We start from the raw sequence: 13,972 nt of genomic DNA, 5'->3' as shown, positions 1-13,972 counted from the left end.
GCTTGGAAAACTCTCCTTTTAAGACAGAGTTTGCCTTCAAGTCCTTAAGGTCGAGTTTTAAGGTAGAATTTAAATTCAGAACTCTGCCTTACGAATCAAAAACTCTGTCTTGTAATTTTTTTAAATCTTAATTGAGCCAAAATTTGAATCGAAACTCATGAATTTTTAGACAAAAGACAAAAATTAAAGACCAGCATTTTGAGGGACGAAAATTAAAGATTAGTGCCTTTTGAGAGGGACAAATCCGCGCAAAAAAATGAAAAAAAAAAAAAAAACCACAGTTGAGCGACAAAATGCAAAGCAACCAAAAACAGAACAAGAAGACAATCCTTCTTCTCCAACTGCTCAACACACTTGCGTTTCTGTAAAACCCCAAAATCAAACACCACCCATGAGTATCCCAACTCCAAGATACCCTCCATTAAAACCTCCTCAACTAATCCAAACAATAACCACTCTCCTAACATCCTCAAAATCCCTTCCAAAATCATCTCTTCAACCTTACATTCCTCACCTAACACCTCCCATAATCCACTCTATTCTGTCTTCCCCTACGCTCCCTTCCTCCACCCTCTTCTTCTTCTTCCAATGGTCCCACACACACATCCCTTCTTTCTCCACCCACCCCCTCCCCCTCACCCCCCTCCTCCCTCTCTTATCATCCCTTTTCTCTCGTCAACAATTTCAACTCGCTCGTTCGCTTCTCCTTACTTTTATTCCATCTGATCACCCCCAACACGTCCTTCACCGTCATCTCCTTCACCCCATTGACTCATTTCCTCAACCCTCAACTGCCCTTTTGGATACTGCTATTGGTGCTTATTGCCAATGTGGGAAACCCCATCTTGCACTTCAGGTTTTCAAGAAAATGAAGCGTTTACGCCTTTGTCCCAAGTTGCTGACTTTTAATACTTTGATTAATGCTTTGGTAAAGTACCCTTCTACTCACTCTGTTGATTTGTGTATTGAGTTGTTTAATGATGTGGTTAAGCTTGGTTTTGTCCCGAATACGAATACTTTTAATATTTTGATTAGAGGGTATTGTTTGGTTTGTAAGTATAAGGAGGGGAAGCGATTGTTGGATAGGATGAGTGTTGAGTTTGGATGTGTCCCGGATAATGTGAGTTATAATACTATATTGGATGGATTGTGTAAGAAAGGTAGGTTGAATGACGTTAGGGATTTGTTGTTGGATATGAAGGGTAAAGGTCTTGTACCGAATAGGAATACGTATAATATTTTGGTACATGGTTATTGTAAAATGGGGTGGTTGAAGGATGCTGCTCAGGTCGTTGAGTTGATGACGCAGAATAATACTTTGCCTGATGTTTGGACTTATAATATGTTAATTGATGGTTTGTGTAATGAAGGAAGGATCGATGATGCGTTTAAGATTCGGGACGAGATGGTAGGGTTGAAACTGTTGCCTGATGTGAAAACTTATAACACCCTGATCAACGGGTATCTTGATAGTAAGAGAAGTTCAGAGGCCTTTGATCTGATTGAAGAGATGAATAAGAAGGGGATCAAGTGTGATGAAGTTACTTATAATACATTGATTAAATGGTATTGCAAGGAAGGGAAGATGGAAAAAGCTAGAGAGGTGCTTCAAACGATGGAAGAAGGTGGTTTATGTCCAGATTGTGTCTCCTATAACACTTTGATAACTGCATATTGTAAAGCAGGAAATCTACCAGAGGTTTTGAGGATAATAAAACGAATTGGCGAAAAAGGTTTTAAAATGGATAATTTTTCTCTCAATACAATGCTTCATACTCTATGTCAAGAAAGGAAGCTTGATGACGCGTACCAGTTGCTCTGTGTTGCTCATACCAGGGGCTATCTTGTTGATGCAGTAAGTTATGGCACTCTTATTGCTGGCTACTTTAGGTGTGGAGATATGGAAAAAGCTCTTAAGCTTTGGGATGAGATGGAAGAGAGAGAGGTAATTCCCACTATTGTCACTTACAACATCGTAATTGGAGGGCTATGTAAATCGGGTAAAACTCAGCAGGCAATTGCTAAACTGAATGAACTTTTGGAGAAGGGTATAATGGCTGATGAAATAACATATAATACTATTATTCATGGATACTGCTGGGAGGGGAACATTGAAAAAGCATTTCAATTTCACAACAAAATGGTTGAGAATTCTTTCAAGCCTGATGTATATACATGCAACATTCTTCTTCGGGGACTTTGTAGGGAAGGCATGCTTGAAAAAGCCATTAAGCTCTTTAATACGTGGGTTGATAAAGGGAAGACCATTGATGTAGTAACTTATAACACCTTGATAACAGCTCTTTGTAAAGATCAAAGACTCGATGATGCTCTGGGTCTTGTTGCTGAAATGGAAGAGAAAAATGTCGAACCTGATAAGTACACGCATAATGCTATTGTTGGTGCACTTACTGATGCTGGAAGGCTTAAGGAAGCAGAAGAATTTATGTCTAATCAAAGACCATCTGAACAGCAGTTGCAAATGGATAACAGGGAACATAAACTCACAGATGAATCTTCAAATGAACTAGATCCAAGTTCAATTGCTTATTCACAACAGATTGATGAGCTTTGTGCGGAGGGAAGATACAAAGATGCGATGCTTATCTATGCACAAGTCACTCAGAGAGGTATTGCTCTACAAAAGTCTACTTATTTCACTCTGATAAAAGGACTGATCAAGAGGAGAAAAAGTATATCGAAGACAGGTTGATAGTGACCCCAAAAGCTGAGTATGATGACTTCAGTTTCTATCACATATAATCATGCCCGGTATGCAACACTGCAAGGAACCAGGTATGAACTTTTCTCTTACACTTTCAATGTTGACAAGTTTGTGAATTAGTGAGTTGATTAAAATATTTCTTGTGCAGTGACATTCTTTTTCCTTTTCGTAAAAGTTCAGTTGCATGATATTACTCTCTTTTTTCATTGAGTCTCGCAAAATGTGATTGGGAAGAGGTAGTTGAGAAACCCACTCAATTAGAGTTCATTCCCAAAATGTTTTATTAGGAGATGTGTTAGTGTAATTTGAATTTAGATCAAGTTGGGCTGAGTAACTTGGTAGGTTTATAGTAGGCTCTGGACGTGTAATTGACCTAACCTCCATTCCAGTACAAAGAAATCTTTGCAAGAACGTGATTACCTGTACTGATACGTCTAATTTTCTTTTTGGACAAAAGGTAAGGTGTTGTTACTAGGAATGACAATGGTGCGGCGCGGGGAAGGGCAGGTTGGGTTGAATTAACATATTTGAATATCTAGTGCGCGGCGGGGTGGGTTGCGAGTTTCCTCCAACTAGCATAGTCAAATACACTAATAATCCAGTGTGACAAGTTCAAATGGAAAATACATAGGGAATCCATTTTTTAGGGGAAAGTCATAATTTTTACAACATTAAATTTATAAATGTATGTAATTAGTTTCTGAAATACCAGAGGCATCTAAATTTATTTTACAAATATACATTTTCATATAAAAGTGACAATTTTCAGTCATTAAGTAATAGAAATAGAAACGTTTTTACATTCTTCTACATTTTAAATGTTTGAACAATTAGCATACACGTGCTAATTAGCATACACATGCAAAACAAAACAAGAAAAACCAAAAAACTTTGCTTTCATTCTGTGCAGTCAGAAGGTTAATTAAAAAGTATAAAATCTTACAATCATAAGTTGCAACTAATGTTAGAATAAGATTCAAAATTCAAATAAGGATAAATGTTCTTCTCCGACATTAACAAACATTAAGAAACTTTCCTATACTCTTTTGCAACTTAAAAGGATTGCAAGAAGTTGGTAAATCACGGCCTCTTGAATCACATTTTTCTTTGATAAATGAGAAGAAAGAGATAAGAGCGGCTTAACAAAAATATCAATTGTTGAAGTTATTAGTGTCACTTGTCCAGTTAAGAGCTGCTGTCTCTGGTGGGTCGATAAATTCAAAATAATATTAACTTTTATTTTAGCTTTTTAGGTTTAAAATAAAGATAAAAAACATAAAATTTAAGCAGGGCAGGGTGGGTTGAAAACTGAAAGAACTGTTCTCCCAGGGAGGGTTGGTTGAACTGTCTGCGGGTTAAGCCAAACCCGGCCCACCCCACCCCACCCCATTGCCATCCCTAGTGTTGTATTAGATAATGAGCAAAGCTAGTGCATCAAAACAATAGTTACATGTTGTGCAATTCCTCTATCATGTCTAACAAGGAATTTGAATCCTGTACAAAAATCAGTTTGCACCCAAAAACTAGCAAGTAAAAAGCTCTAAACTTAAGGCTATGTATGCTTCGCTTGTTGCCTTAAAAAGTTCTGTTGTTCCTTTCAGTCAGGATAGTCCACCAGATAGCTTGCTTATATTATCGCAAATTTTGAGGGACTTTTTGGGCAGACCTTCTCTATTCCAATTTCCAGCAAGGAACTCTTGAGTGGAAAGTGGCATAGTCCAACTCCCCCTGAGAATAGCAAACAATAAATTCCACAACTGAAATGCAACTCTACAGCAATGTTATCAAAAGCGAAAAGCGCAAAAAAGCTCTAAGGTGAGCTGGGGCTTTAAGCGCAAAGCACAAAGCGCAAATAAAGTGTGGGCTTTAGTGAAAAAAGCGCAATGGTGCAAAATTACAAATATATGTATGTTTAGTCCAAGACTTATAATAGTAAGCATGAATAACAAATATATGGATAAAGAAATCGTAAAAACATCACGATAAAGTGATATATCAATCCTCTAGTGTCACCTCTGCAAGAGAGGCTCAATGGCAAGGAAAAGTATGTCTTGGAGCCTTGATGACGACACTGAAGCGCACATAAAGCGAGGCGAAGCGCTCAACATGTTTTGACCCTCGCTTCAGGGCTTAAGCGCGCCTTTGATAACACCGCTCTATAGTGAAGGAAAAGGTGATTGCTTCTTCATGATGAACTCCACAACTGATACATCTGATTAAAATCCATCCTGTGAAAATTAACTAAATTTGGTCTTCATATGAATGTAGTGTCATGTAGCATAGACATATTATCCTACATGATCCCCAGAATGCAGGATATCATGATATCTGATGTTTTTTTTTTTTTTTTTTATTGGGAGAAGGTAACAGTTGTAAGTATAGACAAAACCAGCACATAAGTTGTGCTGAAACCATATTTACATCAGGCAAAAGGAAAACACTGATCCAACATTCTAACAAGATCCTAGAATATCTACAATGGATTCAGTATCTTCTGGATAAATCTGCTTACAGCAGAAACAAAAAAGTCTAATGCAATTCAGTTTTATCTTTTGAACTTCATTGCTGCTGTCCTCAAAACACCTTGAATTCTTTTCTTCCCAAATTGTCCACCAGATACAGGCAGGAACAATCCTCCATCTATCTCTGTCTGCAGCTCCTACTCCTGCCTCCTCCCAGCTATATAGAGCAGCTCCTACTCCTGCCTCCTCCCAGCTATATAGTAGTTGAGTAATCTTGTTTGGCATTACCCAAGCCAAGGCCCTAAGGTTAACAAAAATTCTCCAAAGCAGGTCTGTTATTTTGCATTGTAAAAACAGATGGCTGACTGTTTCAGCCTTTTCACCACATAGATAGCATCTGGAACAAAGAGAGAACTGCCTCTTTTTAAGGTTTTCCTGAATCAAAACAGCTTCCCTTGCCAACAACCAAGTGAAACATGCTACTTTGTATAGTATTTTCACTTTCCATATATGCTTCCAAGGCCAATGTTGCACCTGTTGATTACCTTGGTTCAAAAATTTATATGCTGAATTCACTTTGAATATGCCTTTGCTGTCTTCTTTCCACCATAATTTATCTACTCCATCCACAGTGCCTTTGAACTCTTCCAGCTTCCTAAAGAATTCAGTCAATGTGTCAATTTCCCAATCATTAAAATTCCTCCTAAACTGAGTGTTCCATCCTTGAGGAGTCCATGTTTCAGCTAGAGTCTTTTGTTGATGTGCAGCCAGCCCATAAATGTCAGGAAAAAGGTCCTTCAAACTTCTATTGCTCAACCATTTATCATCCCAAAAGGATGTTTTATCTCCATTGTTTATATGATTCTTCAAGAATGGCCATAATACTCTTATGGATCTCCACAAACTTCTTCAAGAATGGCCATAATACTCTTATGGATCTCCACAAACTAACACCATAAGGAGTGTTTACCTCTTTGGTCATCCATTTGCTTTCTTCCGCATACTTTGTCTTGATGATGCTTCCCCAGTAAGATTGATTATCTTGGGAATACCTCCGCAACCACTTTAATTTAAGAGCTTTACTCTGCAATTTGAGATTCCTGATGCCTAATCCACTTTGTTTCTTCCCCAACATAACATCACACCATTTGACTAGATGAAATACCTTTTTGTCTTGATTTCCTTGCCATAAAAAATCCCTCCTAATCTTGTCAAGCCTTTGGATGATCTCCACCGGGATGGGAAATATGGGCATCATGTAAGTCGGCAGTCCATCCAACACTGAGTTGATGAGAGTGACTCTGCCCCCTAGATAAATATATTGTGATTTTCATCTAGTTAACTTCTTTTCACACTTTTCAATCACAGAATTCCAAATACTCATAGACTTTGATTTAGCACCTAAGGGCATTCCCAGATAAGTGGTAGGCAATGTTCCAACTTCTCCACCTAAAATCTCAGTCAACTCCTCCATATTAGGTACTACATTGATTGGATACATGTGACTCTTTCTCCAGTTAATGTGTAAACCAGAAACTCCTTCAAATAGCACCAGGATTAATCTCAATATCTTTAGATGATCTTCATCAGCATCACAAAAAATTAAGATATTATCTGCATATTGGAGATGTGTGACTTCCATGTTGGCATTTAAGCTTGAATTTGTGGCCACCTCAAAACCTATGATCCATTCATTGTTTCTTGCCACCTTAATCATGTTGTTCAGGCCCTCCATGACTAGAATAAACAGGAAAGGAGACAGAGGGTCACCCTGCCTCAATCCTCTTTGAGCTAGGGAAAAACCTTCAGAAGAACAATTGATGAGGATGGAAAACTTGACAGTTGAGACTTGAGATGCAATATCTTATCCATTTGATCCATTTTTCTCCAAAACCCATACATGACAGTATCTTCAATAGAAAACCCCAATTGACATGATCATATGCCTTTTCAATGTCCAATTTGCAATGAAGTCCTGGCTTTCCTTGTTTAATTATGGAATCTACAGTTTCATTGGCTATTAATATAGCATCCATTATTTGTCTATCTTTAATGAAAGCCATCTGTTGGACATCCACTCCACTAGCTTGCTTATAACTCTTTTCAGCCTCTCTGTTAACACCTTTGAGATCAACTTGTAGACACTGCCTATGAGGCTAGTGGGTCTAAAGTCTCTCAACTCCTTAGCTCCATTCTTTTTTAGGATTAGGATCAAGGTCATGAAGGTTGCATTATAGCTTTTCTCAAAAACTTCATGAGTGTGAAAGTTTTTGAATGTTTCCATGATATCAAGCTTCAAAACATCCCAACACTGATGCAGATACTTTGAGATGGAGACACAATAGTGATGGACAATTCTCAGTAAACAGAGCTTACAGAAAGGAGGACATAAGGCAGAATGAGGAGCACCAAAAATTTTGGATAAAAATTTGGAAGTGTCCAGCACCAACCAAGGTGAAATGTTTCACTTGGTTGGTGGCAAAGAGGGCTTGTTTGACTCATGAAGTATTGAAGAAGAAAGGAAACATCATAGTCTCCAGATGTTTTCTATGCAATGAAACTGATGAAACCAACAACCACCTCTTTCTTCACTGCAAATTCACAGCAGAACTATGGTCCCTATTTTTCAACCTGACAGAGACAACATGGACTATGCCAGAGCACACTGCAGATCTACTAAGTTGTTGGATGAGAAGAGGAGGCAGCAAGAGTCAAAAGAAGTGGTGAAGGATGATCCCACATTGTATCTGGTGGACCATCTGGAAAGAAAGGAACAGGAGGTGTTTTAAAGATAGATCCAATTCCATTCAGAAAGTAAAATGGAATTGTATAGTATCTTTCTACTTTTGGTGTAAAGAAATAGGATTAGAGGATATAGATCATTTTGTAGACTTATTATAATCCCTGTAAGTATCTCTTTTCTATTTCTGTTTTTAGACTAACACTTTTGAAGGTCTCCAGCATATCCTTAATGCTGAGGAATACAAATTTACCAGTTTCAAAAAAAAAAAAAAAAAAAAAAAAAAAAAGGAAAAAAAAGTGCAGGGCTGACCAAGGGCCTCAAACAAGTAAATAAATAGTTCAGTTAGGGGGCTTAGGTTGGAAGAATTCGTGCTAAATCAAGTTGATTGACTAAGAGATGATATGATAAAGTAAAGATGCTAAATTATGATGGTAATGCTAAAAGAAGAGCTGTTGTAATAATCAGGCACTTTGATTCATTTGTGGGATGCTTTGTCCACAGCATGGGAAAGTCTTTTTTAATGAAAGATAGTGATAGCTGATGCATTCTTAGTTTTTGACAACTGAAAGCATTTTAATGTCCAAAGAGGTAATTGATTTGAGTACGAAGAAGATGAATGAAGCAACCGATGTTTGGAGTTGAAAGAAGGTAGATAAGTTGGATTAGCTTTTGTATTATCATCTGTGAAGCTCTCTTTTTGGCCATATATGGTACACCTCATATGGGACTTAGTAAGATGATATACAGCCCGGTTCAGGCAAATAGATTCCTACTTTTTTGCAAATTTCAGGGTTAAGAAGATTTGAGCATCTCTTGTGTATTGTTAGTCAATGAAACCTTGATTATTCTGTGAAGCAAAGAAACAACAACTTTTCCTCTTATGGATGATCCTGATATTTTTTTGAGGCAGTCTCAGGCCTTCACATAAATTCTGCAAAAAGCTCCATTTTCCCGTCAACAATGTTCGTAATATTCACAAACTTGTGGCATTTTGCTAAATCATTGGCTCTCTTCCCAGAAAGTACCTTGGATTACCTTTGGGGGAACAACAAAAATCAGTTGGTATTTGAAATGAGGTTCTCGAAAAGATGGAGGAAAGATTATCAAATTGGAAAAGACACCACCTTTCTTTGGATGAACGATTCACTTTGTAACAGTATTGTGTATGCTCCTCACATAGACCATTGTCACTGTTTCTTGCCCCTGCTTTGATTTTAAAGTGAGTGGATGAGAATTATGTAGGTACTTTCTTTGGCAAGGAATAAACACCTTTTTCCCTTGTAAAGTGGTACAATGTTACCCGGCAAGAAAAGTGGAAGTCTCGGGTTTTTAAAGTGCATGGATGAGAATTAAGTAGGGACTTTCTTTGGCAAGGGAATAAACACCTTTTTCCCTTGTAAAGTGGTACAATGTTACCCGGGCAAGAAAAGTGGAGGTCTTGGCATAAAAACCTTATCACAACAGAAGTCCTGACAAAGTAGCATTGAAGGTTTAACATGGGAAAAGATGCACTTTGGAGGAGGATTCTAGTTGATAATACTTCACTTTAGTTGATAAACACTTTAGATGGTCGCTAGCATACCAGAGTTTCAAATCTCCCAATGGTAGTGGAGTCTGGAACAAATATAATCATATCAAAATAATTTTGAAGCAAATGTTGGCTTCCTGGTAGGTTGTGGTAGAAAGATTAGATTTTGGGAACTCTTGGTTGGGGCATACATCTCCGAAAGACTTCTCTGGTGACATGTGCAACATTTCTTCCCTACACACTGCTGCAATAGTTAATTTTTTCGATGGCAAGGGATGGAATCTTTTCCTAATAAGGAAATTCAATGGCTGGAAAATCGGAAGAGCTTACTCCCTTTTGAATCTTCTCAGCTCTGTGTTCTGGACCAACATAAGGTTGATTCTATTAGATGGAAAGGTGGTTAAAAAAATAAAATAAATGGAGAGGTCACTCAAATTGGATCTTCTCTGTTAGGTCTTCGGTCTTGCTATAGACAATTTGATACTATTCTAACTAGTACGGATACCAACTGATACGATTCGAGATATACACAATGGAATAATAAATAATAAACAAATTAATTTGGAACTGAGAGCCTATGTTGCTCGGACTCGGTGTCGAGTGTCGGATACGGATACAGATCTAGAGGTCGGATTCGGCATAATCTAAATTTTAAGATTCGGGGGTACGGATCTAGGTGCCGATACGGGTGCGGGGATCCGGCTAAAATAATTCAAAATTATAAGAAAATAAACTAAATCTATGCCTAGAAATAAAAAAAACAAAAATAATGTTTTATAGTTATGTTTCATTTATAATTAAATTTTAATTTTTAATTAACTTGAAACTCTTCTAGATACAATAAGTGTCCACTCTTCAAGAGCTCTCCGTTTCTTTCAATTTAGCCTCAAATTTTTTCTCAGATTGGTCCATGGATTTGGTCAAAGTATCCAATGTCATTTGACCAGATCCGACACGAATCCGGTGTCGGTATCGGTGTCGTGCCGTGTCGGACACGGGTGCGGCAGCAAAAGTGAAGGGTCCGAGCAACATAGCTGAGAGCCAGCTCACTTAGTAAGCTCCCTACCTTCCACAGTTTAGGTGGAGCGTTCAAAGTTCAAACCCCATCAGTAGCATAGCATCCCCTTCCAGTCTTCCCGATGTAATAAAGAATTTTTTAATAATAAACCTATTAAAGATAGAAGTATAGAGTTTAAGAACAAAATCTCTTGCCACCAGCCAGGAGAAGAAAGCCACCTTATAGGGGACCTTCACTTTCCACATGTGTTTCCAAGGCCAAAGTATAACCTTTGGGCTTACTTGATTCAATTTTTTATAGGCTAAATAACTAGATAGCACAGTTTGTAATTTAGACACTCTAACTTAGTTGGTAACCAGATAGACACCTCAACTTGGCACATAAGTCAGTAAAACCATGTGCGTGCGCATCACTTGCTGATGACGTGTCAAAGAATGAATAAGATAGAGACACGTGTCATAAGAAGGAATAAAAAAAATCTCCAGCCTAACCCCCTTTTGATCTTCTTCTTCGTTCCAAAAGAACCAATCAGACTTTGCCTTCAATATTCTCCATTATTTGTTTCTGCAAATTCACATGTAAGATATAGCAATCAATTATTCTGCTCTTCTTTTCCAATGGTTCCCTTCATCTATCTCTTTCGTCTCTCTTCCTTCTCCCTTGACCACCGCCAATAGTGTCCCACTCTATCTATTTTAGCCATCTTTTTTGGCATAGTAAATGGACAGAACATTTATGGAGAATCTTCATCAACTGGAGGAAAACCAGATGGGTGATGCCAGGAAGACTTAAGGAAGTTTTAAACTGCTGGAACAGTGATGGCAATGCAGCTAAAAGAGAGGAGAGATGGGAGATTGTCCCAGCTTGTATTTGGTGGTCTGTTTGGACAGAAAGGAACCAAAGATGTTTTGAGGGCAGGGAATGCAATATCCAGAAGCGTAAAAGAAATTGTTTAGGTCTTTATTATTTTTGGTGTAAACAGGAATTGTTAGGACAAACTGAAGATATTTGATGTTCTAGGCAGTTTGTAAGTATCTTAACATATAGGGTTCCATATTGTAAGTGAACTACTTTTGAGGGGGACTACATAGTTTTTGATGTAGTATTCCTGTGGATATTAATATTACTGTTACCTTTATCACAAAAAAAAAAAAAAAAGAAGAAGAAGAAGAAGAAGAAGAAGAAGAAGAAAATACTTAACCCAAGGACTAGTATAGGTTTTCTTATGTTTTTCTCTAGCTGATAGATGAAGACCTAAAAGTAAAGAGCCTTTTTTCTCATTTTTGTTGTTATATGTACCTGCATTTTTTTTACTAACTAGGAGAGCAATGCAAATTTTTGAGATTAATGGTATTGCTTTGATTGAAAAAGTAAAAAAGTAAATTTACCACATCTTTCTAGTCCTTCGTAAGCCTGAAATTTGAGTCTTTGACATTTTAAAGCTGGGTCTGTTTATTAAACCCTCAAAGCTTCCCAATAATAATTTGGCCTTTATTTGCTTCATTTGTTTCCAACAAGTATGAAGTTCATGGGATAAAAGAGAATGTGTGAAGAAAATATAAAAAAAGGACTTAATATGGGATTTTAGTCGTCAGTTGACTGTTTAGAGATGGAGAAGAGAGCTTTTATGCTAGGGCTTTTCTTTTAACAATGGTGAAGATCAATTTGAGGAAGATGAGGGTAAATTTGGTTTATAAAATATTTTTGCTGATAGAAGAGCTAATTCAACAGTTTTCTAAAAAGGACTCGCGCCTATATTGAGCAAAACAACACGTGATATGGTATGTAGGACTAGTGTGTTTAAGAGTCACATTTATAACAAGTTGAGGTGTCTATCTGGTCACTAACTTACAAATTGTGCCAGGAAAAAGCACCTTCAAGCATCCGCTGCCCAGCCAGTCATCTTCCCGGAACATGATTTTCCTGCCATCCTTCACATTAAATCTCAGTCCTACTTTGAGACTCAGCCATAAGTTTTTGATAGTTCTCTACACACTGATTCCATAAGGGGTGGAGATCTCTTTGATCATCCAAAATCCTTCTTTCCCATACTTTGCTTTATCACTGTGCCCCATAATACATGCTCTTCTTTTGTGAACCTCTATAGCCACTTCATTAGAAGACCCTTGTTTTGCTTCTTCAGGTTTCTAATTCCCAGGCCACCATCTTTGTTGCTGATGATCTGATTTTTCCATTTAACTAGGTGGAAAACTTTCTTCTCTTTGTTGCCTTGCCATAAATTCATGAACTGGATTTTATATTTTGTTTGTAGACCGGAGTTGCTATTTTAGTGACTCATCCTATCTAAGCTGTGTTATTCTTAGATCTTCTTTCCGATTTTGAGCTAGTATTAATATTAATATGTCACTGCTAATATGACATAAATTAGATTTGGGTTATACTTGGCCTCTAAGCCTCCTTATATTTTACGATATTAGTACTGTTAAAGGCTCAGTTGGGACACACTTAAACCCTGAAACTCGGTGTAGCTGGCTAGATGCTTCATATTGCTCGTTTAGTGCAGGTATCAGGATGGCCTCAACAGTGTCTTAAAAAGGATAATATTACAAAATAAATACAGATAACAAAGTGAATCGTTGTTGTTAAGGAGACTTTTTTTATGATTATGTTAGTGAATAGGAATGGGAAATTATAAAACGTAGGTAGTACTATAAATTAGAAACTTGCATCTAAATCATAGCTGTATAATAATTTTGCAATTCGTTTGTCCACATAATTCTTATTTGTATTTCTAGTTATTGGTTCTTGCATTAAATGCATATTTTATTTGTTCATCACCGTCTTTCTTTGCCCTTTAATCGTCATTGCACTTCCAGCTGTCACTTACCGTTTTTGGACATGATGTGCGCTACGGATAACACTCACCTGCATCTTTTCAGTCATAAAAAGCTACTCAGAATCATATCTAAGCTGTCTATCCTTTTTCTACTACTTGTAGGACGGTGAACCATTCGCTTTTCCAACATCAGATTGGCATTTGTGGGTGTTCTCCTGTGATCCTTTTAAATTTGATCACCAATGATGACCTTTGTTCATGTTTGGAAGCTTTTAATGGATTACAGGGTAGCAAAGGGGGATGTTGCATGGCTATGAAATCTTGCTGTCTTATTGATGCAACTCTGACAAGAAAGAAAAGAAGGAAAAAAGAAACCACCTCCCTGCCATAACCTTGAGGGTGCAGATGCTGACTATCTCAATTCCTCTGGATCATGGAAATATTTAAGTTTGTTGGTTCTGATAGAAATTGACGGAAAAAAGACAACAATGTCTTGAGAAAAGGTTTAAATTGGATGTGACTAATCTATTACCTACGAATTCGGCGCAGCCATTCATTACTGCTCTGGGAATTCTTTCTTCAATTTAGGGTGCTCCACCACATAAAGGTTATAGAGATCGTTCTTGTCAAGCTGAAATCTTGTAAATTTTTCTCTTGTTCTATCATAGTGGGTGAGAAATAATATTGTAGTACGACGAG

The 13,972-nt window shown here is 37.5% G+C and overlaps 1 protein-coding gene across 3 annotated transcripts; it reads left to right on the top strand.

Moving 5' to 3' along the window:
- Positions 1 to 335: 335 nt before the first annotated feature.
- On the top strand, positions 336 to 13,647 carry LOC132045426 (pentatricopeptide repeat-containing protein At2g16880). Of its 3 annotated transcripts, XM_059436006.1 has the most exons (3): positions 336 to 2,796; positions 13,436 to 13,476; positions 13,560 to 13,647. In XM_059436006.1, exon 1 carries the CDS (start codon positions 392 to 394, stop codon positions 2,711 to 2,713), a length of 2,322 nt encoding a protein of 773 aa, XP_059291989.1. In that variant the 5' UTR covers positions 336 to 391; the 3' UTR covers positions 2,714 to 2,796; positions 13,436 to 13,476; positions 13,560 to 13,647. The 3 variants fall into 3 exon arrangements, with proteins under 3 accessions (XP_059291989.1, XP_059291990.1, XP_059291988.1); XM_059436007.1 differs by lacking the exon at positions 13,436 to 13,476; XM_059436005.1 differs by having other exon boundaries at positions 13,436 to 13,647.
- The last annotated feature ends 325 nt before the right edge of the window (positions 13,648 to 13,972 follow it).

The sequence above is a fragment of the Lycium ferocissimum genome, unplaced genomic scaffold, assembly GCF_029784015.1.
Source record: "Lycium ferocissimum isolate CSIRO_LF1 unplaced genomic scaffold, AGI_CSIRO_Lferr_CH_V1 ctg6635, whole genome shotgun sequence".
Classification (NCBI taxonomy): Eukaryota; Viridiplantae; Streptophyta; class Magnoliopsida; order Solanales; family Solanaceae; genus Lycium; species Lycium ferocissimum.
Note: the sequence above shows the minus strand (reverse complement) of the source record. Positions and strands in the feature narration are given on the sequence as shown.